A 19,747-nucleotide genomic window follows, 5' to 3' on the forward strand; every position below is an offset into this window, starting at 1 on the left:
CAGCAGGAAGAAGAGACTAACAACACTTCTACAGAAAACATGATTCAGATATTATCTGTAGGAAAAGCATTAGCCACTCCATATTGTGTTAAATATTTGTAACAGCTTTCACTAATGAGTCTCTCTCACTGACACTCACTGACAATATTAAATTGTCACAAGTTGTGGCTCCACATTATAAAAAGAGAAGAATCAATAATCTAGAGAAGGAATTCCTGAGATTAGGAAACTCACTCTAACCACGTATGCATGTTTAAGTCAGTGCTCAGTAAGAAATATTTCAGTAAAAATCACAACATCTTCAGAACTATTTGCAATATTAATCAGCTACCAGCCCTCCAAACACAACTGAAGCAGTCATTTACTTGCTATCGCACTAGCTCTGTAAAACATGACAATATATGCCCGTTTATTTATTACTTGTTCTCGAGCCTTCTCCAGTTGTTGAACAAGGTCCTCCCGTTCATGCGCAGCAAAGTGGCGAGCCCCAACTTCATCATCTCCAAGTCTTTGCTTTGCTATTGTCATTCGAAGGAGCTGCAATTAAAAAACACAGAGTCGGTAAGCAAAGGAACACAGGCTGTAGCATCATGTAGCATCTGCATTATAAAGAATAAAGCTGCCATAGATCTCCTCTCTTCCAGGCCAAAAAGCTGGTACTATTTAAGCCAGAGGGAATTTTCTGAGCTGAGGGCTCAATCCTGTTCTCAGTGAAAAATTCCAGCCAAACACGCAGAGCACCAACAGGAGCTGAATTAGACCCTGCAACAAGCTACCAGAGTATACAATGACTAAAGACTAAGCAAACACAGGCATGTGGTCATGTTTTTTAGGAGTGACAGAAACTAATTCCTAAAATGAGAGAATTCTCAGAAAGCCATTTTTATATATAAAACATACAATTCTCTGCAGCAGAGAACTCTTCCTACTTATGAATAAAAAGGCACAAAGTGGCTTGCCCAGCTTCATTTTATTACCACTTAATATCCCAATGTGCAGAATTTGCATTAACTGCTGCTAATACATTAGCTTGTGCATTATTTTTTTCATCTGCTCACAAAAGTTAGGTGATGTTAAAAATTCAGGGCAACAACAAAAAGACTTGGCTAAAATGCTCAAACAGCTGTAACTGCTGAAAACAGTCTGACTTGAATTAATACACAGGTTTATTCAATATCGAAAGCACAAAGCAACTACCTTTCAAAAATCATGGAATACTAAAACAACAGTCAAAAAGGCATTAATAATTTACACTGTTTATACTGAGTACAACTAGGCAAAAGTGTTGACTCCCCACAGCCTCATTGGTAGGAGTTCCACAGAGACTCAAGACACCCATTGCAATAACTAGCCTGATTTTCCCCGTATCTTTTGACTGCACCAAGGAATTAATGTTCATCATTGTTCAGAGTTAGAAAAAAATCAATCTTCTGAAGCAGAAGACTGTACATTAAAATGTATCTTTGGTATTTATGGGTTGCCAGTCACTATAGCTGCAATGTGCCAATTAAAATCCTGCTGATGCAAGACAGACTACCAAAATCATCCTCCCCACTTATTTCAGCTCCTATTCAGTGCAAAACACTGAAGCTAATATAACTTGTTCTGATAAGCAGTTCACTTGTCGAGGGGAAGCTGTGCCCCCAAAAGTAACTGATTTTGGTGAGCTATATATTTCCCTATTCCCACAAGGAAAGTACAAACCACTGCACAGTTAGTCAGGCTGACGGATCCTAGGAGATATAAATTCCTCCTGATTTCTTTATCCAAACAAATAAGTCAAAAAGGCAACTAGAAAATCCCAGAATGGCTTCATAGTTATGGGACTTTTTTTTTTTTTTTTTTTTTTTAAATAATGTTAAAAGGCTAATGAACAAAAGGCATGGTAATGCGATTTAATTCAGTCAGAATAATTTAATTTCTAGAATCTCTCGCTAGTGAGAAAGGCAGTAAGAAACAAATGAAATAATGTTTTGAGGACTCATTTTTGTTTAGAAAAACTGGTAATGGGGAAATCACACTTTACCGATGTCTTCAACGCCTGCAGCCGAACAGAACTCCTGTGTAATGCTCAGTACCCACATGGGATGTGGATCAGAGCTGTGACTCATGCACTATGAGCAACCCTTCTCCAGCCCAGGAGGGGGTGAGGCATAAGGCGTAATTATAACTGCAAGCAATTATTACTTGCAAGGGCAAACAGCCTGCCAAGAAAAGCAGCACTATTTACTACTAATTTTGAGGACCCCCCCCCATGAAGTCTTATAAAAAGAATGCTTCAGAAATTCAAATTCAGCCATTACATGCAGCACTATAAACATATATAAAATACCAATCCGTGAAATGACAGAATGCTTCTTCCAGACAGTTGGCCAATCAGAGAGCTGACAGGGCAGAACAGGCCAAGTCCTTTAATTCTGCATTGCTAATGTCTCATGAGGCAGCACCACCTGCTATAAAATTCTTCCCCAAAAATGCTGTGACCCAAAGAGATAAAGGTTTACTTCATATACTAGTACTTTGCAATAAACTTTATTTTAACACTACCCTTCAGGATTCTGTAAACAGCATTCACAGCAGTGTAGATTTAAATTAAAAGCATCTTACCAGAGACTGCTGTTTGTCAAAAACCAATATACTGTTAACTAATGCAATTCAGTGCTGCAAGCCACAAGCTTGTATTAACTTAATATCACAGATTTTTCTTAATAAGGGTTAGCTAAAATAATTATTCATAAAGTAGCAACTCTGTAACAGCATCACAACACCCCAAACAGGCTTCACTGCAATAGCTGCTGCACAGGCTAGCAGTCCACATACAATGCTTGCACCAAAGCTGAACACTCCTGATTACTGCTAAAAGATGTAGAAGAAAAAGAGAAAACAGCACAACCAGTAAGTTCTTGATGGAAGGCAAAAACAATCATGTTTAGCCACAGTCACTGACAGTCTTCACCACATCGCCTACAAAATATAAAAAAACAGACCAGAATGATGCAAATTTGCTACCTTAAGTCCCAGTTCTGCCAAAACACATGCTCCACGTTTAACATTTCGTACTGTTGCTGCATGACTGATTGTCTGCCTGTGGGGAACAGTCCATCTTCTCTCCCCCCATTTAAGACTAAATAAAATGCCCCTGATACTGGCCCGCGACACTGCCTTATAACAACCGTCATTGCAGCCATTGTTTTCCATGCATCTTCCTCTAACTTAGCACTGCCTTTGACAGCTTACAAAACCATGTCTTTGCATGGGTAGGAGCTCAAGTGAATGCAACTAAGTCATCTAGTCTTCCAGAAGGCTCTAGTTTCTCTTATGCTTTACATTTTCACCCCTTTACATGAGAGAACTGTGTTTCCTAACTATCCTCCTCAAATTTTCAGTAAATGTTCTCCAAGCATTGTTGCTAGAACACTAGGAAGGAAAAAACATTTACAAATTACTATCATAAGCATAGAAGAGTTTTCTTTTATCAGAGCTGATAAGAATTTGTGATCAATCATAAAAATAGTCTCAGGTATCTGTTCCTGGAATGCTGCAGTCTAACTGTTGCTGCGTTTCTGAAACTGCAGCAACAAATCCTTCCTGAGACAGCCCGAAGATGTTTTATTATTTGTGCCAACAGAATTCTACCTGGAATTAAAGGAAAAAATTTGTCCAGTTAAACCAAATGCAAGTAATTTGTTATTGCCTAACTAGTTACATACTTAACATTACTTCAGCAACAAGTAAAATGTCACCAGTTGAAGGTGTTCTTGCTAATCCCAGTGGCAGTATCTGACTAGCAGCAAACATTAAAGCATTTCTTTATCAATAGAGCTAATGTGTTATATTTAAAGTGTTTTTTTTTCTTTTTTAGTCCTACAAAGCTCTTGACACTGAGTGACAAAGCCTGTGTGAGTCACCCCTGCTTAGACACAGGCAGAATTGTTCATCCATAAGCAGCTTCACTTGCTGCAAAAGCAGCTGTTTGTTCTTCTCTTGCCAGAAGTAAGGTTGACGTAGACCAGCTGGGCAGGATGCCCTCCCTCACTTTGGAAAAAGCAGAGAGAAGAATGCAGGGGAAAAACGTAAGAACAAGCAAATTATTATAGTTCTTTGTTTTTGTATGTACCATGCATTATTTGGACTCCAGTGCCTGAAGGAACCCAGCTGCCAGTACAGGAGAACTGATGAGCAGACCAAAATGGCTTCAGGAACAGGCCTAGAATTTTATCACCAAAGCTAGAAGGGAGCAAAATCTGACACAGGAGACTGTTAAATCCCTCAGAGAGATGGCAATGCTTTTTTAGGCACTTCAAAAACAGCAAACTGATTCTAAAATAAGCTCTATTTCTCATTTACTAGGAAAGTGAAGAATGTGTTCCAAAAATGAAAATCCTAGTCTAAATTAATCCCTGTCTGATGCACTTCTTTCCTCCCCCTCTTGATTTAGTGATGCACTATTTTGCACCTTTTGGAGAGAAGCATGGTGGCCAGAACCACTCTTTTTAAAAATTATTTTTCCATCCATTATGAGGATCCTGACTTTAAATTAATGCTGAGAAAACAGATGACCAGCTATTATGAAGCTAACCCACAAAGACAAATCTAAACAAAGCCAGCTCACGCACAAAGAAGTATTACTAAGATCATACTGTTATAAGAAATTAAAATAGGTACATAACATTGGTATTTAAATGCATTGCTGCTGTACTACTTCTGTGTTCTGTTTGTACTAAACAAACCCTTGTTATCTGTTCCGGACTGGCTTGGGAAAGGCTGTATGGCATAATATTGGTACTGGAGAACTGCAAGGCAATGCCTTCCACCCTGTAATATAGTTCAAACAATAATGTGCAAATGAAAGAAACACTGGCAAAGCTGGTCTTTGAAGACCTGATCAAGTTATAATGAATGCTATGTATGCTACAAGTTCAGGTCTCACTTGACCATTTCCCAGTTCCCTGCACACCTTCAGGGAAGTCCTTTGTGATAACAACAATGGAAATTGAATTATCACAATATGTTTAAAATAAAATAGGTTAAATCATATGAAACTAAAAGGAAAGGAAAAACCCACATGAATAATTAAAAGCTGCACCATTTTTATTCAAAATTTTAAATCCTGTAACTTTAAAACTGTAGTCGAGGGAAGTTATCATTCATTATCTGTTTCATTTTTTACTTCGTTAACTGTCCTGACTCTCAAATTCCAACTCTCACTAGTTTGATCTCTGAATATACTTCTGCATACAGCTCCAGCTGTGAATGTTACACACATTTGGCTTGAGTTTAAATATTTCAATTAACAAAGACAACAGGAGTTTGATTAATACCAAATGGCAGATTTTGAGCAATGTTCCATATAACTTGCTAAATTTAGCAATAAAATAAATTGGTTATGTAAGAGTAGCAGGATAACAGCTTAATACAAAGATATATAGATATAGATATATATACTTGTGATCAATGGCTCCATATTTTCAAAGAGAAAAATTACACCTTGCCTGGTTTTAGCATCTTCTAAAATTTTGCATTTTCATTGCAAAAAAATTGAAAATCACCACAGAATGAAGAGGACATGCTTATCCGTACCTATTTGTAGGAAATACTACTACTAATATTATTTTTTTAAAAACAAAATCTGACATGTTAAATTAAATCTAGGTGCAAAATACATAGTTGCCGTGGTTTGAGCCAGGATGAGGCCAATTTTCTTTTTACCGATTTTTTTTTTCTTCAGTGAACTCTCTTCTAAGCAGAACATTTGTTGAAAGTAGTAGCAAGTTTTCCAGCCACTTTTATGTGGCACTCAGTATAAATTCAAGGATCACGGAAGTCAAGCCTTTCTTTCTTTTCCCTTCTCTTCTGCCCTTGGCCAGCATCCAGGGAGGACTCTATCTATCTATCTATCTATCTATCTATCTATCTATCTATCTATCTATCTATCTATCTATCTCCTTTGATCCCTAGGCCCGTGTATTCCTGACCCTCATAACTCCTCTCAGCTCCTGTCTGCTCTGCCACTCTCTCCAGCAGCTCCAGGACATTTCAGAACTGCTCCCAGCTCAGGAGATGCCCTGGGATTTGCTGGGTGTGGGGTGAAGCAACAGGGTTTTGCACATCCCTGCACACGCTTGTATATATTTGTACATATTTTCTTTTATCATTATTGTTTAATTAAAGCTATCTATTTTCATTTTCAATTGGGAAAGTCTCTCTCTCCTCTCCCTAGCTAGGTGGGGATCAAAAGCATTGTTGTTATTGGTTTAACTGCTGATCCCAAGTCAAACCGTGACAAGAGTTAAGGACAATAGATCAAAAGCAGCACACAAAAATCATATCATACACTTTACTTCCTGGTACCAAGTACAAGCTTCTTTTGTTCGACTGTTTTGAGCATTTATCATAATCCAAGTACTGTAGAAGTTCTGTAACCCACTGTTTTATTTGTTTTCTTATTACATACACGGAAAACTCTGGCCTAGCTTTCACATTCCTTGCCATTTAATGATAAAAAAATTATAATACCTTATTGTCCCCTTGAACTTCTCCCAGTCTCTGTTGAAGCTCTCTAATTTCTTCTCCAAGATGTTTATTTCTATCTTGAGCCTCACTCAGTAGTTGAGCAAGATTCGCCTAGAAAAGATGCAGACAAAGGAGTAACCAAAAGTTAGTGCCTATGAAGAGAAGTGTAAGTGGTTACTGAAAAGAAACCCTAGACTTACTCCTTACCTGCCAACAATCTTTACTTTTATTGTTGTGGATACCCAGACTTCATGCTTTATTAGAGAGATAACAACACAAGTCACTGGAGTTTCTTTGCCTTTAATAGCAGAAAATAAACGGAGCATGTGTCAACACACCCCCAAAGCAGCACACAAACCCCTAACACGACAAACTGAAAACATCTACTCTAGTTCTGCTATCTTAGCTGATGTGAAGAGCAAAATCCAGAGTACTTTGACAATATTTATATGAAGTTGCCAAGATTATAGTTTTAAAGTTGTATATAATTACATTATAGGCCCAGCTGAGGAAAAATTATGATGTAACAGTGTTTAGAGCAGATTCCTAGCCAGTAAAGATAATGCCAGAGGCCCTGCCCCTATATGGAGCTGTACCACAGATATCTACTAGCACCAAACTTCAAATGTGACCTGACTTGTGGTGTTAGCTAGTATACAGACTTCTAGAAAAGTAGAAGTGAAAGCTAGAGATTAAAAACAAACACACACCTTCACCCAAGAAATTCAGGTAAAAATTTATAATTCATCTTAGCCAAAAAATCATCAAGGTGAGCAGTCAGGTCTATAAGATTAAATTCTATCAGCTTGATTAATAACCAAAAAATAATGCCACCTCCTCCTTTGCTATCTATGATATCTGAAAATAAGAAATACTACAGATAACTTCATTATATTTTTTCCACTACCACATAAATGCTGACCCATCTCAGGAAAAGTCTACCAATCTTCTGAGAGAGTTGTATTCATAGTGGATAATGTGCAGCCTTTCATGACATTGCTTTGGACAGCTAGGTGTGTCATCCATGGCCACAAATCTGAAGGGTATCAAAAAAAATGGAAAAAGAATTTTCAGACCTTCTAAGCATGACTTGGTAAAGTCCCATGAGTCAGTATTTCTAAACTACCCTTATACGTACTTGACAGGCATGAGGCCAAGGCATCAACTGACCATTCTAGTTCTCTCTTGTTATTTTAGATTTAGCTTCTGTTTCCCTACTTACTGTGGCTCTCTTCCAACTCCACAATTTCTCTGTTTTGATGTCTTTCTCTTTCAGTCCTGCTCTTTTCCCCAATCTCACTACCACCTGACATCCCACAGGATGGTTTTTTTGGGTTTTATCTTTAAAACTCATACATTACCAAACCAACAAGGCATCTGACAGCCATTCCTGCAATATTTTCTGTTGTTTACTAACAAACACTATTTCCACACATCTTGTTTAATATTTAAGAGAACTATTAACATGAATATAGCTATGCATGCATCTGACCACCTGCTGGGTTAGACCATTAAACTATAATAATGTGGAACTTTTGTATACTACTGTATGAAGAAGCTGGCTCCAAACTCCAACCTGTCTAAAACAGCAACAGCTTAAAACTTTTAAACAGGAAAAATAATTTGAGAAACTGATATATCTTCCTTGATGAACAACAAGCCTGATTCACTGCTACAGCTTCTGTACTTCTGATGCTCTGAGTTCATTGGTTCAAAAGAAGGTAAGTTTCCCACAGTTTTGGAAGAGATTAAAGCATTTTTTAAAACTACTGATAAATGTGAAGACTGCAAATAAATATTTTGGGAAAAAAGTGTAATAGCAAAAAACATAAATAAACTATTGTAGGGCCAAAATTAAGCTGCCTCTAATTTTATTTTCAAGACAGCAGCCATTCAAGCAATGCAAAAAGTTCCTCAAGGATGCTCTGGTAGAATGATCTTTTTTTTCCTACATGTTAAATAAATGTGAAATTCTCGTTCATATATTGAATGAATCAAGGAGCTTCAGAATATATTCAGTCGATGTGTTGAGAGGTACCTAATGGTTGCTTCAAGGAAAGAAAATAAAGAACCTATGTTTGCAGGAAACTGCATTTAAACTGAAGTATCTATGGCTACTGCTTAGATGGCTTTTTTTCTTTTAAGAAAGCTGACTGTCAATAAAGGCTACTCAATCACCTGACTGCATTAGTTAAATGGAACATGATTTGCACAAACCCCTCTGAAACACTTTTATTTATAAAGCCCCTTTTCTATGATGAATTTGAACGACTTGTAATACTGTACAATAGCACATGTAATTTCAACACCTGGGAAGAACTCAGTTTCACTAATCAGTGTTTACAGCCACACCACCAGGATTCTAGCAGTCTGCAGTCAAACCCCTGCTTCCAGTAACTGCAGGGAAGGCATTACGCCTATACTAAATCGTCCTGCTCAGATTTATTTCCTTCAAAACCATTTGTCTGGGATTGCAATTCTATGCTGAATTTTGTCAGTCATATAAACGACTTAACATGACAAAATCCTTTATACATGAGGCAGGGATTTTGGAAGACAATTTAAACAAATAATTTTAGACAACAAAATATAACAGCCTCATTTAAGCATGCTAAAAGCATTACAATGAGCTAAGCACAGACTGGCTCCTTACTGCAAGGTTTCTATTATACCTCCCTTAAACTAAAACAACCAAGCAATGTCACAGATGTAGTCTTCTGTGATTATTCAGTTCCCCTGTTTCACACAACATATAATTTGAATTTTTTCCTGGCTGACAGGTTTCACACAACATATAATTTGAATTTTTTCCAGTTTTAAAGGTTTTGGCAAGACCTTATCAAAGCTCTTGGTTAAATGTGGAGAGAAGGAGAAAGCCCTGATTTTCAAAAGTGCTCTATTGGGCATAAAGACAGCCAGCCAAATAGGATACTCTGAGTGACACATGGACTGGTACCACTTCTTTGGCATGTGTAAGAAAACATACCATATGGTTGAAAGATGATAAAACTAACAATGGATGACTGGCTTTGTGAACCTCTAGGTAGGTATTTTTTAAAGAAAGAAGAAGAAATCTATGCAAGGAGAAAAGCAATTCATTTTTCCACCTGGCAACTTCCTTTCAATATTGATAGAACAAACACAGAATTCACTTAGAAATTCAAGTTACTTCAGCAGACAATAAAGCTCACTTCGTTCACCTGTGCAACACAGAAAAACTCTCTGAAAATTAGCCAAATTCAGCTTCTCTAGACTCAATTTCTTCAACAGTTTCTTTTGATTCTAGGTGAAGCCTTAAAGAGGCTCCTGTCACTGCCAGAGACTTTATTTCCTTTGCTCACACTATTTAAAACTGACTCCAGTGCTGATGAAAAGAAAATTCTGAGCCACGGGTAACAGGAAAGACGCAGAGGTCTATACATTTCTGCTGCCTCATCTTGTCTCGCCTCTGCTACAACATGCAGCAATGCAAACTGTTTGTTTCTCCTACTCTCTCTCAGTTGAAATATTTGTAACACTAAATAACATATAGTGCTTCCTTCAAGTCTCTAATTGACTGCCAACTATCAGACTCAAGAAGAGAAAAAGAAAAAGTAACTCCAAACAGTTATCCCTGCACGACACCTGAATTTGGCTCCTTTAACAATTTTGCAAATCTAGCCACATATACATACAGCGGTATTTTTCTTCACACTACTTAAAAAATGATGGATAGTAACACAGCCTTTAATATAGCTCTCAATTCTTACGCACATAAATCTTAGCCGACACTTACATTACTTTTTTAAAAAAGGACTTTCTGCCTTTAGATACTGCTTGAGAAATAAATTTGGCAGAGGGGAAAACTTCCAAAATACCTTTACAGTTTAGAAGTACTTTCAAATACAAACAAGCAATTTACAGTTTACACTCCTCTATGTTTCTTTCAGCCACACCTTCAAACAAAGAAGAACACTGAACTACAGGGCTAACAGAAAAAAAGTCTGATGAAACATTAAATGCACTTGATAGGTGTGACTGATAGCAAATTTAATTGTAGCTTCTCCTCCAAGACGATTGCAATGTCTGAATTGATAGAGAAAAACCTGCTTTGCTTGCCAACTATCACTGTTCACTCCAAAGTAGAAGAGCTGATCACTTTTCCTTAGCACTAGCTTCCTTACGATAAAAAAGCAAAAATTTTTATTGTTAAGTTGAAAAAACATGTAGGGAGAAGACTTCTAGAATTATAGGTCCCAGGCATTCTAAACACTACACACTTAGTATGGGTCATAATTCCCCATAGTAAAACAACAGCAAAAATCAAAGCCTTGCCAAGCAGTCATATGACATAAAACAAGAAAAGAAGAAAATCCTCTTCTCCTCTGAGTATCTGCTACTCTGAGAATCAGACAGAAATCCCACCACAGAAGAACACCAGTTAAAACTTTACAAAGCTCTGCAAAACAAGAAAGACTTGCTCATGCTTACATACCTTCAAGACACTCAGCAGCAGGAATTTTTATGAAGCTGATTAATAGAACCAAAAAGCCATCTTAGCAGTAGACATGTAAAATTATTACTTTTCCCCTCCTTTTCAACCAGTCTTCTGTGTTAGCTTAGCATAGTGCTGTAAAGGACCAAACACCACCCAACTGGACCTAGAGAATTGCTGAAGGCTGACAAAGTAAGTTCAGCATCAACTATAGATTCCTTTATGAGATTGGTTTTTCCAAAGCAACTTACTAACATACTTCATAAGCAGCAACTGAGGGTGTCAATATGAACTACCAGTATCATGTGAAGTTACTTGGCAGGAATTCCTCCATTGTGAAGGTTCAATAACATACTTCATGCCCCCACTGCTCCATGTAGGCATCAAGTTTTCATTGAGGACAGATTAACACAATCAAAGAGAAATTATTAATCTGTACTTAAACAAATACACACTATACTAGAACAGAAGAAAATATTGTTTCATTGGCTTGTATATTTAGCTGCTTTGAGATTTTAAGGGCAAACTAACCTTTGAAATCATGCAGAAAAAGAATAATCAAAATCCCTTAAACATCTTGAGCATTGTGACCAATTAGCAGAACATTTATTAAAAGTATTCAGGTGCAGGAGTGTGAACAAGTGTCTATTTTCCATCAAGGTAAGACATGACAACCAGAGCAGGGGATGCTGTACATGTCAGATATGAACAGCACTCCAAATTTTAAAGAGATGGTCACATCTACTAAAATTAGCATTTCATCTGTCCTAGCCTCACGTTTACTTCAGAACCTACATGTTGAAGAAACAACAGTGTCATGTTACAAAGTATGATTCACAGTGCAGCTAAGAAGTTCTACCTTTCTGCATACTGCCACTTGCACCTATCAATGGAACAGGTTTCAGTGTGTAGAAGCCAAAATTTCTCCACTGGCTATGCTCTCAGAGCAGATACATTTTGAAATCCATGGGAATACTGTTATCTGAGGCATTGCAAGGGCAAATGATCTCACTGTTTCCCACCTGCTACCTCATACTATGGGAATAACACACACCTACAAAGCAGAACAGGGTGCAGGGCTCTCTATTTGGCACATACATCATGTTTTTCATCTTTAAAACCTTCTGAAGAGGGAAGGAAATCACAATATTCACTGCCCCTTCGTGAGGTAAATACAAAATTATTTCTGGCCCTGTAGCGTACTTTACCTGATGATTTTATCTCCCAGGACTCAGAATGCTGCTTTTGCAATTCAGCACAAGACTAGCAAAACTTCCCAAATTCATTAGTTAACAAGAAAGAGTCACACTTGTAATTTTTTCCAATTACGTCAAAAACAGTAAGAAAACCCATGAGGTTTGTTTCAAAAGTGAATTGTGACAGCTTGACAGCTGAGTACATTTAGCTAGAAGCTGGAAGTGAAAAGGATCAAAACGGGTCAATTTGTAGCATATCACGACATACCCTGTCTGGAACCTCCAGTTCTTCTGATGTTCTTCTTGCCCCAAAATGCTATGCTCATTAACTTATTCATTAGCAGAAGACAAGCTGTCTGACCAATGTCTCAGTGACTGGGTAGCATGCTGCTCTGATGTCAATTATCACTGAAGCAGTCAGAATCTTGGCTTGAAAGAACCACCTTGAGACACATACGGACAACCACAACACACTTAATGATCACAACCTTCAGGAAAGATACACACAGGTTCTCTGATGAAACATTTGGCCTGGCAAAACCAGAAACTATCAAGCTGTGCCCTATACTAGGATTATGTCACCATTATTTTATGAGGTTCATCATTAGGAGCCTCAAAGAAGGTCCGATGACCATGGGATCCTCTCTCAGGCTCAACAGCTGCAGGGAAGACACAGGATGCACTGGACTGCATGAGGCAGAAGTATCTTTGCCAGCAGGCTGGCAAGCCTCATAAAGACAGCTTTAAACTAGAAATTATGGAGGGGGGAAAAAAGAGGTTTGGGATAGGGTAAACAAGCCTGGGATGATAGGACGAGAAAGGGTATAACAATTCACAAAACAACACAGCTGAAGTGTAATCCCTTTGAGCATAGGCAAGTAAAGAAGTTCCTTCAGAACAGCCTTGTGGGGAAAGCTCTCAAGCCTGTAGTGTGGAACTACCACTCTGCATCATTTTTGAAAGATCATGGAAAACAGGAGAGCTGCCTGAGGACTGGAGGAAAGCAAATGCCACTACAGTCTTCAAAAAGGGCAAGAAGGATGATTCAGGAAACTATAGACCAGTCAGCCTCATTTCCATGCCCGGAAAAATGAGGAAGCAGCTCATTCTGGAGGTCATCTCTAAGCACATGGAAGAGAAGGTGGTTATCAGGAGCAGCCAGTATGGATTTACCAAGGGGAAATCATGTTTGCCTAACCTGATAGCCTTCTGTGATAACATGACTGAACGGGTAGATGCAGGGAGACCAGTGGATGTTATCTACATTGACCTTAGCAAGGCTTTTGACCCTGTCTCCTGTAACTTTTGCATGAGCAAGCTCAGGAAGCGTGGGGTAGAAGAGTGGACATTGAGATGGATTAAGAACTGACTAAACAACAGAGCTCAGAGGGTGGTGATCAATGGTGTGGAATCTAGCTGGAGACCTGTAACTAGTGGAGTTCCTCAGAGATCAATGCTGGGTCCAGTCTTGTTTATCTTCATCAACCTGCATGAGGGGATAGAGTGTATCCTCAGCAAGTTTGCTGATGACACAAAGCTGGGAGGATTGACTGATCCACTGGAAGGCTGTGTAGCCATTTTCTGCAAGATTTGGACAGTCTGGAGAGCTGGGCAAAGAGGAACCTAATCAGATTCAACAAGAGCAAGTACAGAGTCTTGCACCTGGGAAGGAACAACAAAACACACCAGTACAGGCTAGGAGACGATCTGCTGGAGAGCAGCTCTGTGGAGAAAGACCTTGCAGTCCTGGTAGACAAGTTCTCCATGGGACAACAATGTACCATTGTAGCCAAGAAGGCAAACGGTACCTTGGGATGCATTAAGAGGAGTGTCTCCAGCAGATCAAGGGAGGTTTTCTTCCCCCTCTACTCAGCCCTGATGAGACCTCACTTGGGAGTATTGTGTCCAGTTCTGGGCTCCCCAGTTCAAGAGGGAGGGGTATTTACTTAAAAGAGTCCAACGGTGGACTATGAGGATGATTAAGGGACTGAAACACCTGTCTTATAAGGAAAGGCTGGAGCTGTTTAGTCTAGAGAAGAGAAGACTGAGAGGGGATCTTATTAATGTCTATAAATACCTGAATGGTGTGGTATCAAGAAGGAGGGGACAATCTCTTTTCAGTCATGCCCTGTGACAGGATGAGGGGAAATGGATGCAAAGTAGTACATAGGAAGTTCCACCTCAACGTAAGAAAACACTTCTTTACTGCCAGGGTTACAGAGCACTGGAACAGGCTACCCAGAGATGTTGTGGAGTCCCCTTCTCTGGAGACTTTCAAGACCCGTCTGGATATGTTTCTGCGTGACTTGCCTTAGGTGGTCCTACTCTGGCAAGGGGGCTGGACTCTCTTGAGCTCCAGAGGTCCCTTCCAACCCCTAATATTCTGTGATTCTATGATTAGCAGGCAGACCAACATGGATGGTCTTTTATTAAGTATCTGCTATAGATTATCTGATCTGCACACAACTTCATGTTCACAGGAAATTATTTTCATGAGGGACTTTAGATACCACAACACCTACAGGTATCTGAACATCAAAAAATATCCCACAATGCTTTTTTTTACTGTGAGAGTGGTCAAATATGCAGGAACAGGTTGACTAGAGTGGTTGTGGAGTCTACATGCTTGCAGATGCTCACAATCTGACAGGACAAGGTCCTAAGCAACCTGAAGCAGGTGGCCCTGCTTGAACAGTGGGATAGGACTATGTGATGCCAGAGTTACCTTCCCACTTTAATCCTCCTGTGATCCTGTGATGTTTAACTCCATTTAATTTGATTTCTCATAAATTTAAAATACAGATATAAGCCCTCACCAGTGAACATATGCGTTGCAGCTTTATTCTTGACACACAGCCCCACTGCAAATCCATTATCTCCAACTGAGTAGCCTCACTGAGATCAAATTAAGCAAAGCATATTTAGGACTGTGGCCCAGCACAGTCATTTTCCTAACCATGACTTTCACTTCACCTTTCTTTATTCAAAGGATATAATTTGTATTAAAAGAACTTCCATTTCAGATAGAAAGTCAGAGGATTCACTGATCTGTTGTTCCAGTAACAAAGATTCTCCCAAACCAAAGTTACACTGAAAATTTAAGCAATGTACATAATAGTAATAGTATAAATCAAGCCAGAAATCCCATAAATGTTTTTTTCTTTATGTTTCCCAGCATGGCAACACTGTCCAACAGCTATCCAGTATTTGTCTGCCAATGTCATAAAAACATTCTGTATCACAGCAAATGCATATAAATGCACACCACTGTGGAATAGTAGAATTTCTATTTATACAGGATGCACAACAGAGGCTCTGTAGACAGAACATTTTAACATGCCTTTCAAACTGGAGAGTGTCTATTGTTTACCATCTCTGGTGAATTTTCACATCAAAATCAGATCTTCATTATTCCTATCCTCTTTAAACATTTCACCCCTCCATTACTTCCCCAAATATTACTCTCCTGACACCACATGACATTATAAAACTACCTTCAGTTGCAGCATTTCATTGTGAATGTTAGATAAGAGGGGCCAGGGAAGCACTTGACAGCTCACAGGCTGTGACAACAACATTAACGTTAAAATACCTACTGCAGGAAAAGATATTTCAGTTGCACAGTTTCTCATTTCCTGCCTTTGTTGATTGTCCAAAGGTGATACACATGGAACAATCTTTGGATGATGTCAGAGATGCATACCACTGCACACGCAGCTGAGAGGGAAAACACTGCAGAGTACTGCACATTACAGCACCTTTAAGTAATAAAAATTTTGCAGAAACACATTCCAAGGTAACTGCTTGCTGATAGAAATTGCCTGGTTACATGATATTTCCATACAAAACATGAAAAATTTGTGTTGTAAAAGAGGGAGAGAAGGCATGGTGTGGTAAATATGATATTTTAAGAAATCACTCAGTTTAATAGAGAATAATGGTGAAAAAATTATGAGGGGAAGGAGAAAAAAGTAGCAATTTCAACCTATCAATTAAACTTCAGGTTCTAGATTGCAATTTCAACAATAAATTCTCAGTTGCAATAAAGAAACGTAACAGCAAATTGTTCAGCATGTTTTAATCTCATTTCTGCCCATGAGAACAGCATATGCTTTTGTGTCACACAAAATTTATTATAGGATCAGGGTCTCTGTTTTTATAAAGTAACCAAGGTCACAAATTTCTCCCAGCAGGCAACCAGGCTTCTGGGCAAAAAGGGGATGGAAAAAGTCCAAAAGAGCAGAGAACTTGACTCTTTCTTAGATGAGAAAATGCTAATAAATATATGTACATTAATAATAGAAAAATATTAATAACTTTTTTTTACTCTTTGATGCATTTCTCAGAGCAAAACTACACTACTCTTCAGAAAGGTTGCCGTAACTACTTGAAATTATCCAGCTAGTATGCTACAGACACACTTCTCATGAAAATGAATTCAAGAAGTGCACTAACGACCTATTACTGTACAACCTGAAGTATATATTGTCTTTGGGGGAGACCTATAAATGACCCCATTTGAGAACTAAATTATTTACTGCTACTTAGCATGAATACAGAACTTCCTCAGACAAAAAAGTCTCCTAGCTAGATTATTAAATGGCTTTGCACCCACTTACCATGGTAAGATTAGCCAAAAATTAATACAATTGCAGCTTCTGAATTTATACTAAATTTTGCTAATTTTAGAAACAAGTGTCAGATTTATTTGTTTTGAAAGATGGAAGAGGAACCAGAACAACATCCATGGAACGGCACATCTTCCTTCCTACTTATCTCTGTACCCCATATACTACATTGCTTTTTTTCCTTTTAATTGTATATTCTTCAGCTCCCATTTTAATATTAAGAATGCACAAACCTTTACGGTTATGAACTTTTATTAGAAGTCTGTTGAAGTAACAGAATTTCAAATACATTATGCTAAATAATGAGGAATCTGAATGATCCTGTACTGAGCCACTGACTTCTTGGCAGCTATTTGCTTAAGTGCCTGAAAGAGTAATTTTATTGCTTCTGAAAGTTTGAAACAACCAAAATCCTAAGCTGCTAAAATTTTAGGAACATAGCAAAACTACATGCAGACTCCTAGAGAAAAGATCATTAGTAAAACTTCTGACCCATTAAGAGAATGCAATAACCATGTTTCAAACATCCCAAGTCTGAGACTTTCAGGACTAGCAATTACAACAACAGTTTTTGGTCTTTTGGGTTCTTCTCTCTCTACTCACACACTTTGCTATGGGTGCCATTTTTCTTTAAAAATTAAGATAATTTTAAGATGTAACAACCAACACTCCACAACAGGAACTTAATATGTGGATCTCTGGGGGCCGAGAGGGGAAAAGTGAGCAAGCAAAAAGTTTTTTCACAGAAACCATAAAATGCAATTTCCATTGTTCTTACGATGTATAACTCATAGAGCCCAAGTGACCTGTGAGAGTACCTAATGGCAAAGAGTACTCACAACAATAAATTAACAATTATGAGATGCAGACAACACACTCCCAAATTGCTGCTGTGTGAGAAGTCCTGTCACAAACCCATTTTATGACTCAATCCTAGAAGGATAAACAACACAGAGAACAGTCTCATGTCTCTGTACACTGACCAATTTCAGTCTCAGGTGAACATAAATGCAAGAGTTATATATTCTAATTAACGTTAGTTGAAATGAAACACGTTTAGACAAAAGCACATGAAGCCACAGCTTAAAGACTGAGCTTTTCAATATACAGACATCACAGAATCATGGAAATCTTTTAATCACAGAATGGTTTGTGTTGGAAGGGACCTACAAGAACATCCAGTTCCAACCCCCCTGTAAGGGCAGGGACACCTTCCACTAGACCAGGCTGCACAAAGCCCTGTTCAACCTGGCCTTGAACACCTCCAGGAATGGAGCATCCACAACCTCCATGGGCAACCAATTCCAGTGTCTCACCATCCTAACAGTAAAAAATTTCTTCCTAATGTCTAACCTAAATCTCTCCTCTTCCAGTTTAAAACCATTGCCCCTCATCCTATCACTATACACCCTGGTAAAAAGTCCCTTCCCCAAAATACTTGTTTTTTACCATATTTATTACTGTTTTCACACTTTTGCTATGTACTTTTGTAGCAGGTAAACAATGTCAACGGAAAAATAAATCTTACCTGTTTCCTCTTTTCAGGTGGAAGGGATGGATCCCCATCCTGCAAATAAAAAAAACATACTTTATTGGCAACTCACTTCTGAAGCCATCAACTACGTTAACTTAGTGGATCACATCTTAAAACATGTATTTTAACTTAAATATTATCAAAATTGTTTATAAAATATTATAGCTTGATTAATACCGGAAATAGTAGTTTCATCTCAAAAATCATCAAAGGCTGAATATTTGTTTATGTTACTAGAACAGCAGGTCATTACAAATTTATGTTGCATTATTTTTCATAATGGTACATTAAGTTGCTATGGAATACTAATACTGCAGACAGTTTTTAAATGGAATTATGACTGAAACTAATTTCCTCAGAGCATGCACTGTCTTTCTGTGTCTTATATAACAGGCACTACCTCATCAACACAGAACAAAAGAGTAATAATATAATAAGAGCTGTACAACTGCAAGACTACTGTAAACATATACCTAAATATTTTTACAGCCTTGATTACGGACTTCATTCCTTTTTCTTTTTTTTTTTTTTTTTGAGGTTGATTCTTGCTCCCCAATTATACAGTATTAATAAAGAACAACCTACAATCAGCTCTCGATACTTCTTTTTCAGAGACTGGTGTCGTTCCCGCAACTGGTTGGCCATAAGCTTGTACTGGTCTCTTTCTTGTTGACAAGTGTCCAGCTCTTTGGAAAGGATTAGCAATGCCTCCTTTTTACTTTCAAGCTTCCTTTTGCACACCAGATACTGCAGACGAGAAAAACAACGTAATTGTAACAAGCCATTTCAACCACAGCCAGTCTGGATTCAAGATATTCCAAGTTTTTCTCTGAAAAGATGGAAGAAGACTGCACAAGACCAAAGTCTACCACAAGTAATCTTAGCTTATTAATAACAAACACCAGAAGGAAATCCATTGCATTAGAAACCTGAAATTCATGTGTAAGGCCACATGCTCACCTGACCATCATGAGTTGGAAAAATTCAATAATTCTAGCTTCTCTTCTTTTTCCCAATAAACAACAGTATGAGAAGCCTCAAATTTTTACTTGCAGCCCTCAGAAGGCTGCTAGAAGGCAGAGCCTTTGCAAAATCCCTTTTTGTTACTTCTCCCCAGTATACAGCCTACAGTTAGCAACTAGCATTTCCCACCTCATTCCCTCTTCCCTCCTCCCTGCTACCAGCAATGTCCTCTGGACTCAGCTGACAGTGAAAGAGCACAATATTGCTGCAAAAAGAGTATCAGCATGAGCAGCAACCAGAGTCAAAAACAACTTCAGTGTGATACCCTATTGGTGCAAGTAAAATAAACTAATTCAGCTGTGATACTATACACACATGTTTGTTGAGACAAAGAACAAGGAATAATCCAGGAACGCTGGGAACACCTGAATGGGGAGGG

The 19,747-nt window shown here is 38.3% G+C and overlaps 1 protein-coding gene across 1 annotated transcript in view; it reads right to left on the reverse strand.

Moving 5' to 3' along the window:
• The window catches only part of CCDC149 (coiled-coil domain containing 149), a 42,278-nt gene extending 23,192 nt beyond the window's left edge, over positions 1 to 19,086 (reverse strand). The window contains exons 1-4 of the mRNA XM_010007304.1: positions 18,931 to 19,086; positions 18,340 to 18,378; positions 6,517 to 6,624; positions 421 to 537 (exon numbers count right to left, since the gene is read on the reverse strand). Coding sequence (XP_010005606.1) covers positions 421 to 537; positions 6,517 to 6,624; positions 18,340 to 18,378; positions 18,931 to 18,990 — 324 coding nt within the window. The 5' untranslated portion in view covers positions 18,991 to 19,086. The remainder of the gene's footprint in view (positions 1 to 420; positions 538 to 6,516; positions 6,625 to 18,339; positions 18,379 to 18,930) is intronic.
• Positions 19,087 to 19,747: the final 661 nt, after the last annotated feature.

This window comes from Chaetura pelagica, unplaced genomic scaffold (assembly GCF_000747805.2).
Source record: "Chaetura pelagica isolate M959 unplaced genomic scaffold, ChaPel_1.0 scaffold261, whole genome shotgun sequence".
Classification (NCBI taxonomy): domain Eukaryota; kingdom Metazoa; phylum Chordata; class Aves; order Apodiformes; family Apodidae; genus Chaetura; species Chaetura pelagica.